This window comes from Notolepis coatsorum (genome assembly GCF_963971535.1).
Source record: "Notolepis coatsorum genome assembly, chromosome: 16".
Taxonomy (NCBI): domain Eukaryota; kingdom Metazoa; phylum Chordata; class Actinopteri; order Aulopiformes; family Paralepididae; genus Notolepis; species Notolepis coatsorum.
This window is the reverse complement of record NC_140180.1, coordinates 29,335,503-29,349,017: the sequence shown is the minus strand read 5'-3', so window position 1 is coordinate 29,349,017 and position 13,515 is coordinate 29,335,503. Positions and strand designations below refer to the sequence as shown.

The 13,515-nt window shown below is 43.2% G+C and overlaps 1 protein-coding gene across 1 annotated transcript in view; it reads left to right on the top strand.

Annotated features, from left to right (window-relative positions):
- The window catches only part of rxfp1 (relaxin family peptide receptor 1), a gene marked incomplete at both ends in the record, with an annotated part of 183,032 nt that overhangs the window by 104,329 nt on the left and 65,188 nt on the right, over positions 1-13,515 (top strand). Inside the window, one exon of the mRNA XM_084332008.1 lies at positions 307-412. Coding sequence (XP_084188134.1) covers positions 307-412 — 106 coding nt within the window. The remainder of the gene's footprint in view (positions 1-306; positions 413-13,515) is intronic.

Sequence of the window (13,515 nt, the reverse complement as noted above, 5' to 3'; positions counted from 1 at the left end):
ATTCTGAATTTCTGATAACATGTTAGAGAATCTATCCACTACAGTAGACAATGGAATAGACTTAATTATATCTAACATGAGGACAGGACCTCTGTGTCCTCAGCGCTAGCTATGGCCCCGGGCCTACATCATTATTGCAATTCAGTTCTCAAAATGACATCTCACATTATGAGAGAGTAGTGCACCTGAAAGGGTTAAAGCTTCCTCTCCTGATGCTGCAGCTCAAGACAGTTTTGAAGCTTGGCAGTAATCGAGTACAGTCTCTGATGTCCCCCAACCGCTCCCCTCTTATCTCCATCACTCCAGTGTTGGGCGTCGTTCCTGAGCGGTGCCAGTGCCAAGACCTGGAGTTGGACTGTGACGGGGCCCGGCTTCAAGAGGTCCCTGTGGTGGTTGTGAATGTCACCATAATGTGAGTCGTGAACAGTTTTGTTCTTCAGTTTACTATAATGCCCTGATGATCCCAGAACAGTTCGCTAACTCTGGCTGTCGCCATGATCAGGGTGTCAGAGAGCTGAGTGGGATAAGTCAGAGCTCCCACTGAACGTGAATACAAACACTGTCACTGAATGTGAATACAAACACTGTCACTGAACGTCAATACAAACACTGTCACTGAACGTGAATACAAACACTGTCACTGAATGTGAATACAAACACTGTCACTGAACGTCAATACAAACACTGTCACTGAATGTGAATACAAACACTGTCACTGAACGTGAATACAAACACTGTCACTGAACGTGAATACAAACACGTTTACGTTTTGCATTTATAGTCCTGACTCAATGAGGCATTGGGAAACACACACACACTGCAAACTAAATAAATAAGAACTAAACCAATCGCAGCGGAAAAAAGGACGTAAAACGAAGATGATGATGATGATGATGATGATAGCTACTGTATAGTGGAATATACTGTATTAATATGCCATATACTGTCTTCTCTATGATATTATTTATTGTAGGTTTGATTGATTCCTATTGCTAGAACTAAATAAATGTGTGGAGAAACGGCTTAGTGAGGCAGCCTTAGCGCACAAGCACACACACACACGCGCACACACACACACACGCGCGCACGCACACACACACACACACACACACACACACACAGACACACACACACACACACGCACACACACGCACACACACACACACACACACACACACACTCACACACACACACACACACACGTACTGTATACGTGCAAAATGAATCGTTCCAGCAAAGTAGGCTTCTATTATTCTAATGACTTGTTTTATTAGGTATAGTAAGTCCTACTGTAGAACATTACATATTAGCATGACATCTCATTCAGTAATGCCAATACTGAATGACAGCTTGTGGACAATATAAGACTATGGCCCAGCCTACATAAATAATTTAATTTTCAAGATAATATTCTGTGGGCCGGCCGTCATACTAACTCAATTGGCAGAGTTAGCGGGTGGGAAGTTGAAGGGTGGTAGTCTGGTCGTTGTAAACAGCAACTCCTACAGGTCGGTTGGGGCGCCTGCACAGCAAAGTCAGGAAAATGGCGGGGGCAGTGTGAGCCTCCTACACGTTACTCCTCGCCAAATGAGAGTCCGCGCTGGCAGGTGAAAAGATGTGACAGGCTGCCTCTACATGTATCGGAGGGGACATGTGATGCAAGGCTTCTATCCTCCCTACAACCGGCCAGTGGGGGGCATATGCGAGCAACGATCAGGACAGGGGAGGGAGAATTGGCACGAGAGGTAAATCACAGAAAAAGGAGGAGAAAAAGTAGATAAAAAAAAATATATATAATATTCTGTGCATTTTGCCCACATTGACCAAAATGAGCTGTCATCCAAACCTGTGTGTGTGTGTGTGTGTGTGTGTGTGTGTGTGTGTGTGTGTGTGTGTGTGTGTGTGTGTGTGTGTGTGTGTGTGTGTGTGTGTGTGTGTGTGCGTGCGTGCGTGTGCGTGTGTGTGTGTGTCACTCAAGGCTGTTTTGCAGTGGTTGACAGATACAGTAACAGACAACATGATGTCCTCTCTTTTTTTCTTCCTATTGCTAGCTGACTAGCTGTTAATGAGTCGTTCCTCATCTTCATTGGGGGAAGTCTGAGAGTGTTGCATATATGTATTTATGTTGGTTTTTGTTCTGGATCTATTGTGATGTTTCTTCTTGACTTGTAAAGTCCACAGGGGCAATTCCATGTGATCTCGGGCTATACAAATACATTTGTAAAGCAGCCTATGATATTAGCCTGACATTGGGGTATTTGTATTTGTATTTATTGGTTTAAAATACAGAGACAGTGCATATTAAGGAACATTTTACTGTAAATATGCCAGTTTAGCCAGGTTGGCTAATTTTCAACTGTAGTCTCTGGGGCAGGTGACATGAGCACTACAATAATTAAGACATAGTACAATAATTAAAACACAGTAGGAATCAGTATAGGTTACAATACACTAAAATACATACAAATAAATACATTAAAACACATTACAATACATCACAACCCCTCAGTTAAAATGGTTGCACACTTGACCATCTCTCAACCATGATTTTAAGGTTGGGGGGCGCTCAGAGAGGTTGTCAAACTGGATTTTCGGTATTCAGTAGGCGGTATTCACTGACTACTATGTGTCCACACTCTACTAACGCAGTCCGTCTTTAATCGCCATTAAGCAGTATTCATAGGTGTGGCACCCCTGTCCATGCATGCAGTCCTTAACTTGTTCTCTTTTTTTAGTCAAGCGGTATTACGGCTGTTATTCCCACTTTACTGCCTGTAGAGTCCTCATTTTAATCCTTAAGTTGTGTCTGTGGTTTAATTTTTTTGTTCTCGGCCTAAGTTAAAGGTTAAAGAGGTGAACAGATTCTGTGCCTTATGTCAGCTTCTTGCCGGAGCCCCGTAGTGGATGAACATGTACTGTATGTCTCTACTACTATGCACTCAACACTGCAACACTCAAGTTTAAACACTTGATGAACATTGTTACTCAGCTAAAAGAGTTGTACCCTTCCTGGCTGACTTGACGTACAGAACTTGTAAGTTGCTTTGAATAAAAGCATTAGCTAAATTTCTAAATGTAAATGTAGTGATACAACACATTTGTCCTGAATAGGTGCTGCGTGTCTGAGGAGATGTTTCACTAATCACTGTCTAGGGAGGAGCTCCAGGATTTGTCTCATGTATTCACAAATCAAAACTGAGCTGTACAGTATCATAGAAATAACATATGCGAATTTTATTTTACACACAACCTATCAACCAAATGCATTACATTGGCTCGGGATATGAGCGTTATAATTTTATATAACTTTAGCTAGTATTACTTTGGCTAGTAGCATTATTGCAGTTAACAGTTAGTTCTCCAGCTGCTGGCAGCCATGTCCCCGGTAGTGGAACCTGATGGCTACTGGCACATAGCTGTACAGCCAGGAAGCAGCAATACATGGCCTGTAACTGAGGGGTTACAAAACCCTGACTGTATTAAAGATTGTGATAGATTAAACCACTGCTAGTTATGTACTTTAATTACTGGCCAGACAGTACATCAAATATAGATGGTGAACACCCACAAGAACACGGCATTGACAAAGAAATAGTATTTGAGGGTAATTTATTATTATTAGGCAACGTTAGGTTACAGAATGAGAATTAGGGTCGCGCTTGTATGGCGAAGAATATACGTAAAGTCAGTCAAGAGCATGAGTCACTAAGAATAGCAGGAATCCTACGATGGGTCTAAGTTGACACCACCTGTCGTATAGTAGCAACTACTGTATATAGGGCAACACTGGTACCGACTGGAGACAATGGGTTCCCTCCGGGGGTGTAAGGCCTGGAGGGTAGAGGAATGTTCGGGTACTCCGTCTGATTCAATGAGGAATAAAGAGACTCCAGGTACAGGAGTCGGTCCTTGTAAACTCCCTTGATCAGCAGCAAAGTAATAATTGTAATCCAGATGCTCGACAGCATTGATGACAGCTAGCCAGCCCCGTCCACGAGGCCGGCCCGAGTTGTAATCCTCACGAGGTTGAATCCCAAACGATAGTGGAAATCAACGATGCTCTTCTCCGGGTACCACGTTCCAAATCAATATAATCCAACCAGTAATGGTTCTGCAATCGCCGACGCCGATTCTCCTGTGTACATGTCCAACGGTTCTCCGCCTAGGACTCCTCGGGTGTGGGCGACGTATTTAGGCCACACAGCCTGGTTAAGTACACTAGCTAAAGACACGACGAACCGCTGGGTAATGCTACACACGGCCGAACGATATACAATAAATGAACGACTATTTACTTCACATTAGATTAAGTCGAACTCAACGTTACTTCATTAAACTCTGACACTTTTACCATTCTATTCGCACGCGGTTCTCAATGCTCTGTTAGACGCAAGGTTGCTCACTTCACTGCACGTTGACTCGTGGTGAAGGTGGGTAAGGTACTGAACGTAACTGAATTGAACTAAGCTAAGCACGGTGTGCGCACCTTGCGCCGTATTTATACTTAACTCTTTCAGTGCCACTCACGAGATTTCTCGTGTTTTTTTATAGGTGGTTGCTAGCCACTCACGAGAGCCTACCCGAGTATAGCCGAGGGGCGCCGACGATCACTGTGGAAAAAAAGCGCCCCCTGTCGTCTCCCAGATGATATAAGTGATTTTGGAATGGACTCAATGAAAATGAATGGGGAAAGAAATCCGGTACTCCACATTTTCCAGTTCACTGATCCAGCCGGGGTTACTAGAGTTCATTCTGGAGCCTCAGATCCCCGCGGATCATGGAGTTCTACTGTATCGCGTTGGATCCATACACGTATCGATTTTTTCGAATGGTGATCAGGAATTGGAATATACCAGTTGGATACCATCTGATGTCAGGTAAGGACTCTATGTTATCAGTGGTAGGATAATCAGAGTAAGTTTGATGAAGTTATAAGCTGTTTTGTGAAATGTCTTCTTTCGGTTTCACTGTAAAAGTCCGTGAGCAAATCAACGGAGCGATTATCAGTGCGCGGCCGTAATGTGCGTGCGTGCACGTATAATATTGATCATCTAGCGTTTATTTGAAAACGATTCATAAAAAGGCCGACGAATATCAACGTTGTGGAATATTCCACTAAAAGACGATTTTCATAGAATGCTCCAGAATGAGCTGTTTTTTATATCAAAACGGGGGCTTTTCTAACTGCTCTGAAACGGCAACGACGCGATAAAAAAATAATCTGCCTTCACAGCACTGACTGGAAAATAGTCTTTGATAATGCGATGGGCAGATTAGACACATAGCCATAATTTAAAACATAGATTAGGCGATATTAACGTTAACATTGGCGCCGATGGTGGCATTCAAGCGGTAAAACGGAAAACCAGGCGTGGCGCTGAAAGTGTTAAGTGAATATCTAGTCCCAACCTCAGTCCTTGTCTGGTATCACTACGCTGACTCCGGGCATGTTCCGACATGCCTGCAGTTGTCTTTGAACTTGCCGTTGGGGGCTTGCGCGCTGGCGCCTGGGGGCGCTGTCCAATAGGAGAGCGAATATTACTCTGGTCTGAACGCAGGTAAAGGGATATTCCGTGTATATATATAAATAATATACTAAGTATATCAAACAATAAAGGTAGATTCTCAGTTTAATCTGGCCCTTCACAACATGGCCCAAACATTCATCCCAGTCCTGCAGCTTCCTCTCTGTTCTTTCATTAGTATTCAGGCTTTGGCTAAATGGGAGTTTATATATGTGACCGTGGATCAATTATCTCTACAATCTAGTTGAGGTGTAATGAGCTTAGTTGAAGATTTTCTAGCGCAATAATTATAGATTGCCCTTTTACTGCAGGGCATTATTCCTCTGTTTTGCAATAATATGTTCTGTCATCAGTGCCACATTGGAACGTATGGAGGTTACATTGCTGGTATTTTGAAACCTGACAATACATGGAAATGAGAAGACCAGATAATGATTAACTCATTGACCGCTGGGGATTAGACGGGTCCCGTTCTAGCACTGCCGTGCTTTAAAAGATAGGAGTGCGTCACCTTGTTTGTAGAGATATAACTATATTCTATATTATAGCTATGGATACAATACTATGGCCCATTTGACATCACCTATCTATCGTTCAATATGTGAAAAATATAAGTTTTTCATCCATACGTTCCCATGTTATAACGTGGTAAATATAAGTATAGTTATAGCATTGTCTGGGGTAATTCCCGAAAGGCTGCATAATAGCCTTATACGCCAATTCTACTATAGACGTTGCCGTTTCTTGCCTGCACACGCTATTATTCCCAAATCAAATCTATATCATAGGTATATGTTTCATCATGAATGCATGAAAGGGGGGGGGGGGGGGTCGTTTTTTTATGCTTTGATCGTCACCAACGGCATACGTTGTGGAGTAACGTTACACACACATGTTGTGATCGGGGTGAAGATGTTAGATCGGGGTGAAGACATGGTTGGATCAACGCAGGATTGATATCAAGTCAAGTCAAGTCAAGTCAAGAGTTTTATTTGTCACGGCATACAAGCATACATTGAAATGCGGGGGCTCATGCCCGCAGCGATTGTGCAATAATACAAGTAATAAGAATAGGAATGAGAATAAGACATTTGTGCAATAATACAAGTAATAAGAATAAGACATAACAGGTATAATGTACATACATTTTACAAAAAGCATGGTAAGACATGCTAAGGTCCTGCGATACAATGTTAGCTATACGGATGAGGCACTGGGTCTTATGTACCCTACTATACAATGCTATACTATACAATCTACAGTTATACTATGTGTCCATGCTAACTTGCTATATCCATCTATTTACTATACAAGAACCACTCCCGTTCTTGTATAGTTTTATTTTTTTAAAGTGACCTTCTCATTGTGTAAAGTGACCATTGAGTGTGAGCGTGTGCAGCATGTGTGTGTGTGTGTGTTCATGCTAAAGTGACTGTTAGTGTGTGAGCGTATACAGTGTGTGTGTGTTATGTGTGTGCTCATGTGTGCTTGTGTGTGGAGAGTTCAGTGTTCAAGACTCTTATGGCCTGGGGGAAGAAGCTGAGCCCAAGTCTCTCTGTCCTAGTTGCTGGTGTTCGCAGGCGTTTGCCTGACCGCAGCAGCTTGAACAGGCTGTTGTTGGGGTGGTGAGGGTCTTTCATTATTCTGCAGGCTCTGGATTTGCACCTCTTGTTATATAAGATCTGCAGCCAAAGCTGTAACTAGTCTATGCTTGTGCACGAAAAAACGAGAAGTAGTGTGTTCAACTGGATGAAACCATGAAAGGCCTAATGAACCAGATGATTCTGTAAAGGCCATACATTTCCTATTTGCTTAACCAAAGTAATGCATGTTGTTTGTATTTAATCAGTATAATCAAGTAACATGATTCAATGTAAAATAATGGTAGGAAAAGGGAACCTCGTTCCCTGGGTGACTGGGCTTTAGAGAGATTAAACTAACAAATTAATAAATAAATGCTCTCGCAGTATGGAAAGCCCATAAGGACAGTGGGGCGACAGTGGGGCGACAGTGGCTCAGGAGGTAGAGAAGTCGTCTGGTAAACCAGAGATTCCCGGTTCGATTCCCACTTCTCCCAGGAAGCGCGTCGAAGTGTCCTTGAGCAAGACACTTAACCCCGAACAGTGAGCAGGTTGGCACCTTGCATGGTTGCCTCTGCCGACGGTGAGTGAATGGGTAAAATGTGAGGAAGAAATTGTAAAGCGCTTTGGATAAAAGCTGCTATATAAATGCACCATTTACCATTGACCTAACTTTTGGGGTGATTGGTCAAAGATTAAGTAATTGTTTTGTGATTAGAAGAGAGGATGACACTTAGAGAAGGGGATTAGACGTGTATTGGAACCCTGGACAGAAGACTGGAGGACTGTCACACTCTGAAGACCTTGAAGAATACCTTTGAAGAGTCGACTCTGGAGTTTCTCTGTAAGTGTTGGAAAACTTGAGAGGAACATCAAGACGTCCAGACTTCAAGTCAAACCATCATTCTTGAAGAAGATTCAAGGTGTAAATTATATTTTCAAGGTTCAAGGTGAAAACAAGGATCACAAAGAAGATGAAACTCGAGAGGAAACAACAATCTCAAAGAAGACTCGCCTCGCAGAGTGGTTTCAGTGAATTCACGAGAGCCTTGGACGGGGCTGCAGAATCACTGAATCTACAGTAGGCTTTACATCATCCAGGCAGAAAAAGATTGATCAGTAAGGTTGATCCTATCTCTAAACCAGTTCATACAATTTCATTCAGTTACAGCCTTAAAATGTGTTTATATTTCATTTGATATTCTACACTATTATAATCAATTCTGAACTGTAACACTTTACCCAGTGGCGGCTGGTGAATTCTTCTCCAGGGGGGGGCGCTATACCAAAAATTTTGCAAACATGTACCGAGGGCGTATCACAATGTCACACACACACACACAAATACGCGCGTGCACGCATTGGCGAAACCACACACTGAGTATAGCCTACTATCACCATTGCCATCAATCAATATATGATCAGTCAATGCAGCCACGTTTCCAATAGCGCCTACACAAACACGCACGCACGCTCTCTCTCTCTCTCTCTTCCAGTCGGGAGCACTACACTAGCACTGTAATATCTTTGTGCATGCTCCCACGCGCACGCCCGTATTCCGATCCGTACAATAATAATCACAGATGTATATATTGTCATTTGAGACAAGTTACCAATGCATTGTCCCGTGGGTTATGCCCCCCCGCGGTGAAATTAATTAGTATCCCCCTCCTCTATCTCTCTATCTCTCTCTCTCACACACAGCATTACCTCGTGGAATCCGAAGCAGGCAAGCACTACACAATTTAGAAGATTGCAAAGGATCAGACCTACAGTATATACCAAGAATAACTTCAGTGTACAGCATATTTTGCATATTGTTAAAAGAGCCATGGCTGGCTTGCAAATTAAACATATGACTCACTTACCATCAGAAGAGTTGAAGGCGGCAAGAGCTGTCCACAAGCCTTAATCCACTTTTAAAAAATAAAATAAAGTGTTTCATGTCCTTTACTCCAGTAACAGAAAATACGGCATTTACATGACTGCATCCAGCTAGCCATATAGCTCCTTGTTAGCCAACACTCCTTACAGAATCAGATAGAAAACGACAGAAGCTCTTTCTGTTTCAGTTTTTCTTGCAGTGTCCGTCTTTCAAATGGTGTTGCTTTGATGGATTTAACAGAATTATCCATGGTAGCTAGCTAGAAATCGAAAATTTAAATACTCCTTGAGGCAAGTCTTTTCTGTTTGAGGTGTAGTGACAACAGTGGCGCACAGAGTGCGTGACTGCTTGCTTTGTTTGAGTGCTAGAAAGCCGCGCCCCCAGACATCATATTTATGACCCTTGATAGGCTAAATTTATTTCCTTGATTCATTTACATTGGCCGCTTGCACGCAGTGACGCGGAGTCAATATAACAAAGGATTTATAGAGGATGTGGAACAATGGCTCTCTGAAAATGACAGACTGGCCTCAAAACATGCAACAGGGGACATGGAGACTCATGACGAGGAGTCTAAAGATCCTCCAGGCTTGGGGTTGGATGAGCTACAGCTTAACAAAATGTCCTCAGACATGGAGCAGGATGTCTTGTCTGGAAAAATGCAGGATGGAAAAATGCAGGATGGAATTCTGCCAAGTGACAGCATCTCAAATATTGGAAAAAGAGGACATGGTTCACAATCTAGGTCCTCCATGATTTCAAGCTACTCTACTTCTTCCTGTGTCAAAGCAGAAGCCAAAATGGCTGCTCTCCTTACGCGTCAATGGTTGCTTAAGCACAAACAAGATCTGGATCAGCAGGAGGAGGAAATAAGGAAAAGGAAAGAGCAATTTGAGCTTGAAGTGGAGATAGCAGCCTCACAGGCTATGATGGATGTATTTAGAACCTCAAGAAGCAATGTGAGTGGGAACACATCTAAAAAACCTGATGATAAACGCTGTTTCCATTTGAGCAGCATGGAGAGAGGAGCCCATGCTGTTCTCAATATTGATGTGGATTCATTTGTGCCTCGTGGCCGAGGAGAAGTTGATCATATACTCACATCCAATTCTCATTCCACTAGGCCAAATGAAAGAGAAAATATTGTGGATGTTGGATCTCGAATAGTCCACCAGAGACAACCCAGGCTGCTTGGGATGGCTCCTAATATGACGACTGGTGTCTCAACACCTCAGTTTGTGGCTGGTACACATGCTCATGTGCCAATCACAGATGAAAGTAATAACTTGTTGTCCATAATGGCAAGACAAAACGAAATCACAGCTATGCTGGTGCAACAGCAGAATGTCTCGTCTTTGCCAAACAGAGAGATCCAAGTGTTTGAGGGAGATCCTCTTCAGTACCATGCTTTTATGAGAACCTTTGAGTACAACATTGAAGAAAGGACAAGTGATGTAAGAGACTGTCTGCACTTCTTGGCACAGTACACCAGGGGGAAACCACGAGAGCTAGTTAAAAGCTGTCAACAAATGCCTGCAGACAGAGGATATTACAAGGCAAAGGCTTTGTTGGAGGAACACTTTGGAAATGAGCAAAAGATTGCTGCAGCTTATTTGGACAAGGCCCTCTCTTGGCCAATGGTTAAGGTAGAAGATGTCAAAGCACTACAAACTTATGGTCTCTTTTTGAGAGGATGTTGTAACGCAATGGATTACATACAGTACATGTCTGAGCTCAACATGCCTGCAAACATGATGACAGTAATAAAAAAGTTACCGTACAAGCTAAGAGACAAATGGAGGACGGTGGCTTGTGATATTCAAGAGAGGCGTCATAATAGAGCTACTTTTCCTGACATTGTGGATTCCATTGAGCGCCAGGTGAAAATTATATCTGATCCTGTATTTGGTAATATACAGGATATTCCAACCACAGTGCGAAGCAATGACTGCAGCAAAAACAGCCAACAGCGTCAATACAACCAAGGAAGTAGTTTTGCAACTACAGTCACTTCTGTGGAGGGAAAGGACTATATGCAAAAGGAAGGAGGCTCACTGGATGAAAAGACCTGCCTGTGTTGTGAGGGTGAACATGTACTGGAGTTGTGCCCGCTACTAGAAAAGAGGGCACATGAGGACAAAATTGCCTTCCTGAGAGAGCACAGAATCTATTTTGGCTGTTTGTGCAGAGGGCACATAAGTAAGGACTGCAGGAGGCGACTGTCATGTAAAGTATGTGGATACAGACATCCTAGCATGCTTCACATTTACCCGAAGGACAAGGAGGCAGAGAGAAAAAGGACAGTGGCAGCTGATACTGACACGGCAGTGGGCAGTGCTCTGATAGCGGTGCAAACTAGTGGTCTCACTGGGGCCGGTGAGCAGGACTGCAAACTCCCCATAGTGCCAGTCAAGGTCAAGTCTAAAAAGGGCCATACCATTGTGGAAACCTATGCTTTTTTGGACCAAGGGAGCTCAGGATCATTCTGCACAACCTGATGGATAGACTGAATATCTCAGGAAGAGCAACTGAAATTCTCCTACATACCAGGAAAAGGTTGTGGGATGTTGCATTGTGTCAGACTTAGAGATAGCGGGCTTGGACAGTGGCCTCTACTATGACTTGCCAGACGTCTTCACACAGAAGAAAATGCCTGTCAGCAGGAGCAATATATCATGGCAGCAAGATTTGTGCAGATGGCCATACTTGCGTGGGGTACATCTACCTGAAATTGATGGAGACATTGAGCTTTTGATTGGCTTGAACGTACCTAGAGCTCTGGAGCCAGTAACAGTAATTCCAAGTGAGGATGGAGGGCTGTATGCTGTTCAGACCAGGTTGGAATGGACTGTTAATGGGTCATTGTCTGGAGGGGCAGACTGTGAACAACCTAGTGTTACTGCTAACCATATCTCAGTCGTGAAATTGGATGAACTGTGGGAGCAGCAGTTTCAAATTGACTTCCCTCAGTGCAGCCATGACAAACAGCTGGGTCCATCAAGAGAGGATCGACAGTTCATGGAAATGGTTGAAAACACTGTTAAGCTTGTGGATGGTGAATACACCATTGGTTTACCTCTAAAGAATGGGGATGTGTGCATGCCTGACATTGTGAAGCCTAAGACGGAGAGACAAAAGATGTATGAACAGGGAATGGAAGAGGCAAATAAAGTGAAGAGCCTTATGGAGCCTTATTCCAATCACATTCAAAAGCAACGGAAAGAGATCAAAGCTAATATGGAAGAAAACAAGATGAAGGAGAAACAATTAGAAGAAATTAAGGAACAGTTTGAAAAGGAGAAACAAGACCTAAGTAAAGGTCAAAGCACCCTGACCCTGGAACAAGCTGGAGTGGAACACATCAAAATGGAGATATATCTTCAAAGGGAGACGATGCTATCCGTCTTAGAGGACATGAAGAAAGAGAGTAAAGCTATGGTTGAGGAAAAGGAAAGGCTGTACATGATCAAGTCGGAACTACAAAAGGAGTCAGACAACAACGATAATGTCCTCGGTGAGATCAGAAGAGAGAAGGAGGACCTGAGGGAATTGTCCGTCAGAGTTCAAAAGGATCTGCAGAACAGTATCAGCATTGCAATGAGAGAAAAACAACATCTAAAGAGAATGAAACCTGACACAGTGACAATGACGGAAGACATGAAGAATGAACGGAAGCAAAAGCTCATGGGGAAGAAACAACAATTTGAAAAGATCAAGAAGGACTTGGAACGAGAAAAAGAAGAACTTGATAGAATGAACAGGATGACAAGTGAAGAGACACTCGAATTAGAGTTCATAAAGTCTAACACCCAGAAACAACTTGGCATAATAGAACAGGAGGAAAAGGATTTGGAAAAGGACAGGAATGCCAGAGGGGAACAGAATCGAGCGCAACTTCAAAGTTCTAGGATCTCTGGGCTAGGGACACGTGACATATTCAACAGCGTTGACATTGAACTTTTTTCTCATCTTCAAGAACAAAAAGACATTGGACCGTTCATCTTGATTGTGGTTTGTTTGCACGTGTTACACATTGGGTTTTTCTGCTGTAATTATTATGTAGTAATAATTAGGGGCCGGTTTGTGGGAGCAGGGAGGTGCATGTCACTTTGTCACCAGTGGTGGTGGGTGTGTCTGTCTGGAGGTGTGGGAAGAAGGGTAATTAATATCACCTGTGTCTGGGAACCACTCAGTGTTTGTTTGTTACAGAGAGAGGGTGAGGCAGGGTGCCTATATTTCTGTTGACCGCATTACGTTACCCAGTTACCATCGAAATCCATATAACATCTGCAAGAGCATGTAACCGAAGGCTGAAATAAACACCCTTGAATTGCAGCTATGGACTCAGGCTCATTCATTAGACTCGCGTGTCGGACAGATCTCCCTGCCCAAGCCCTCTCAGCGGCTTTTTACTTGATTCACATTCCTTTAGTTTACAGCTTTGGGTAGGGCGTTCCACATTGATGTGGCATAATTGCGAAACGTGTTTAGTCCCTTGTTTGAGCCGAATCTGGGTTTAACATGA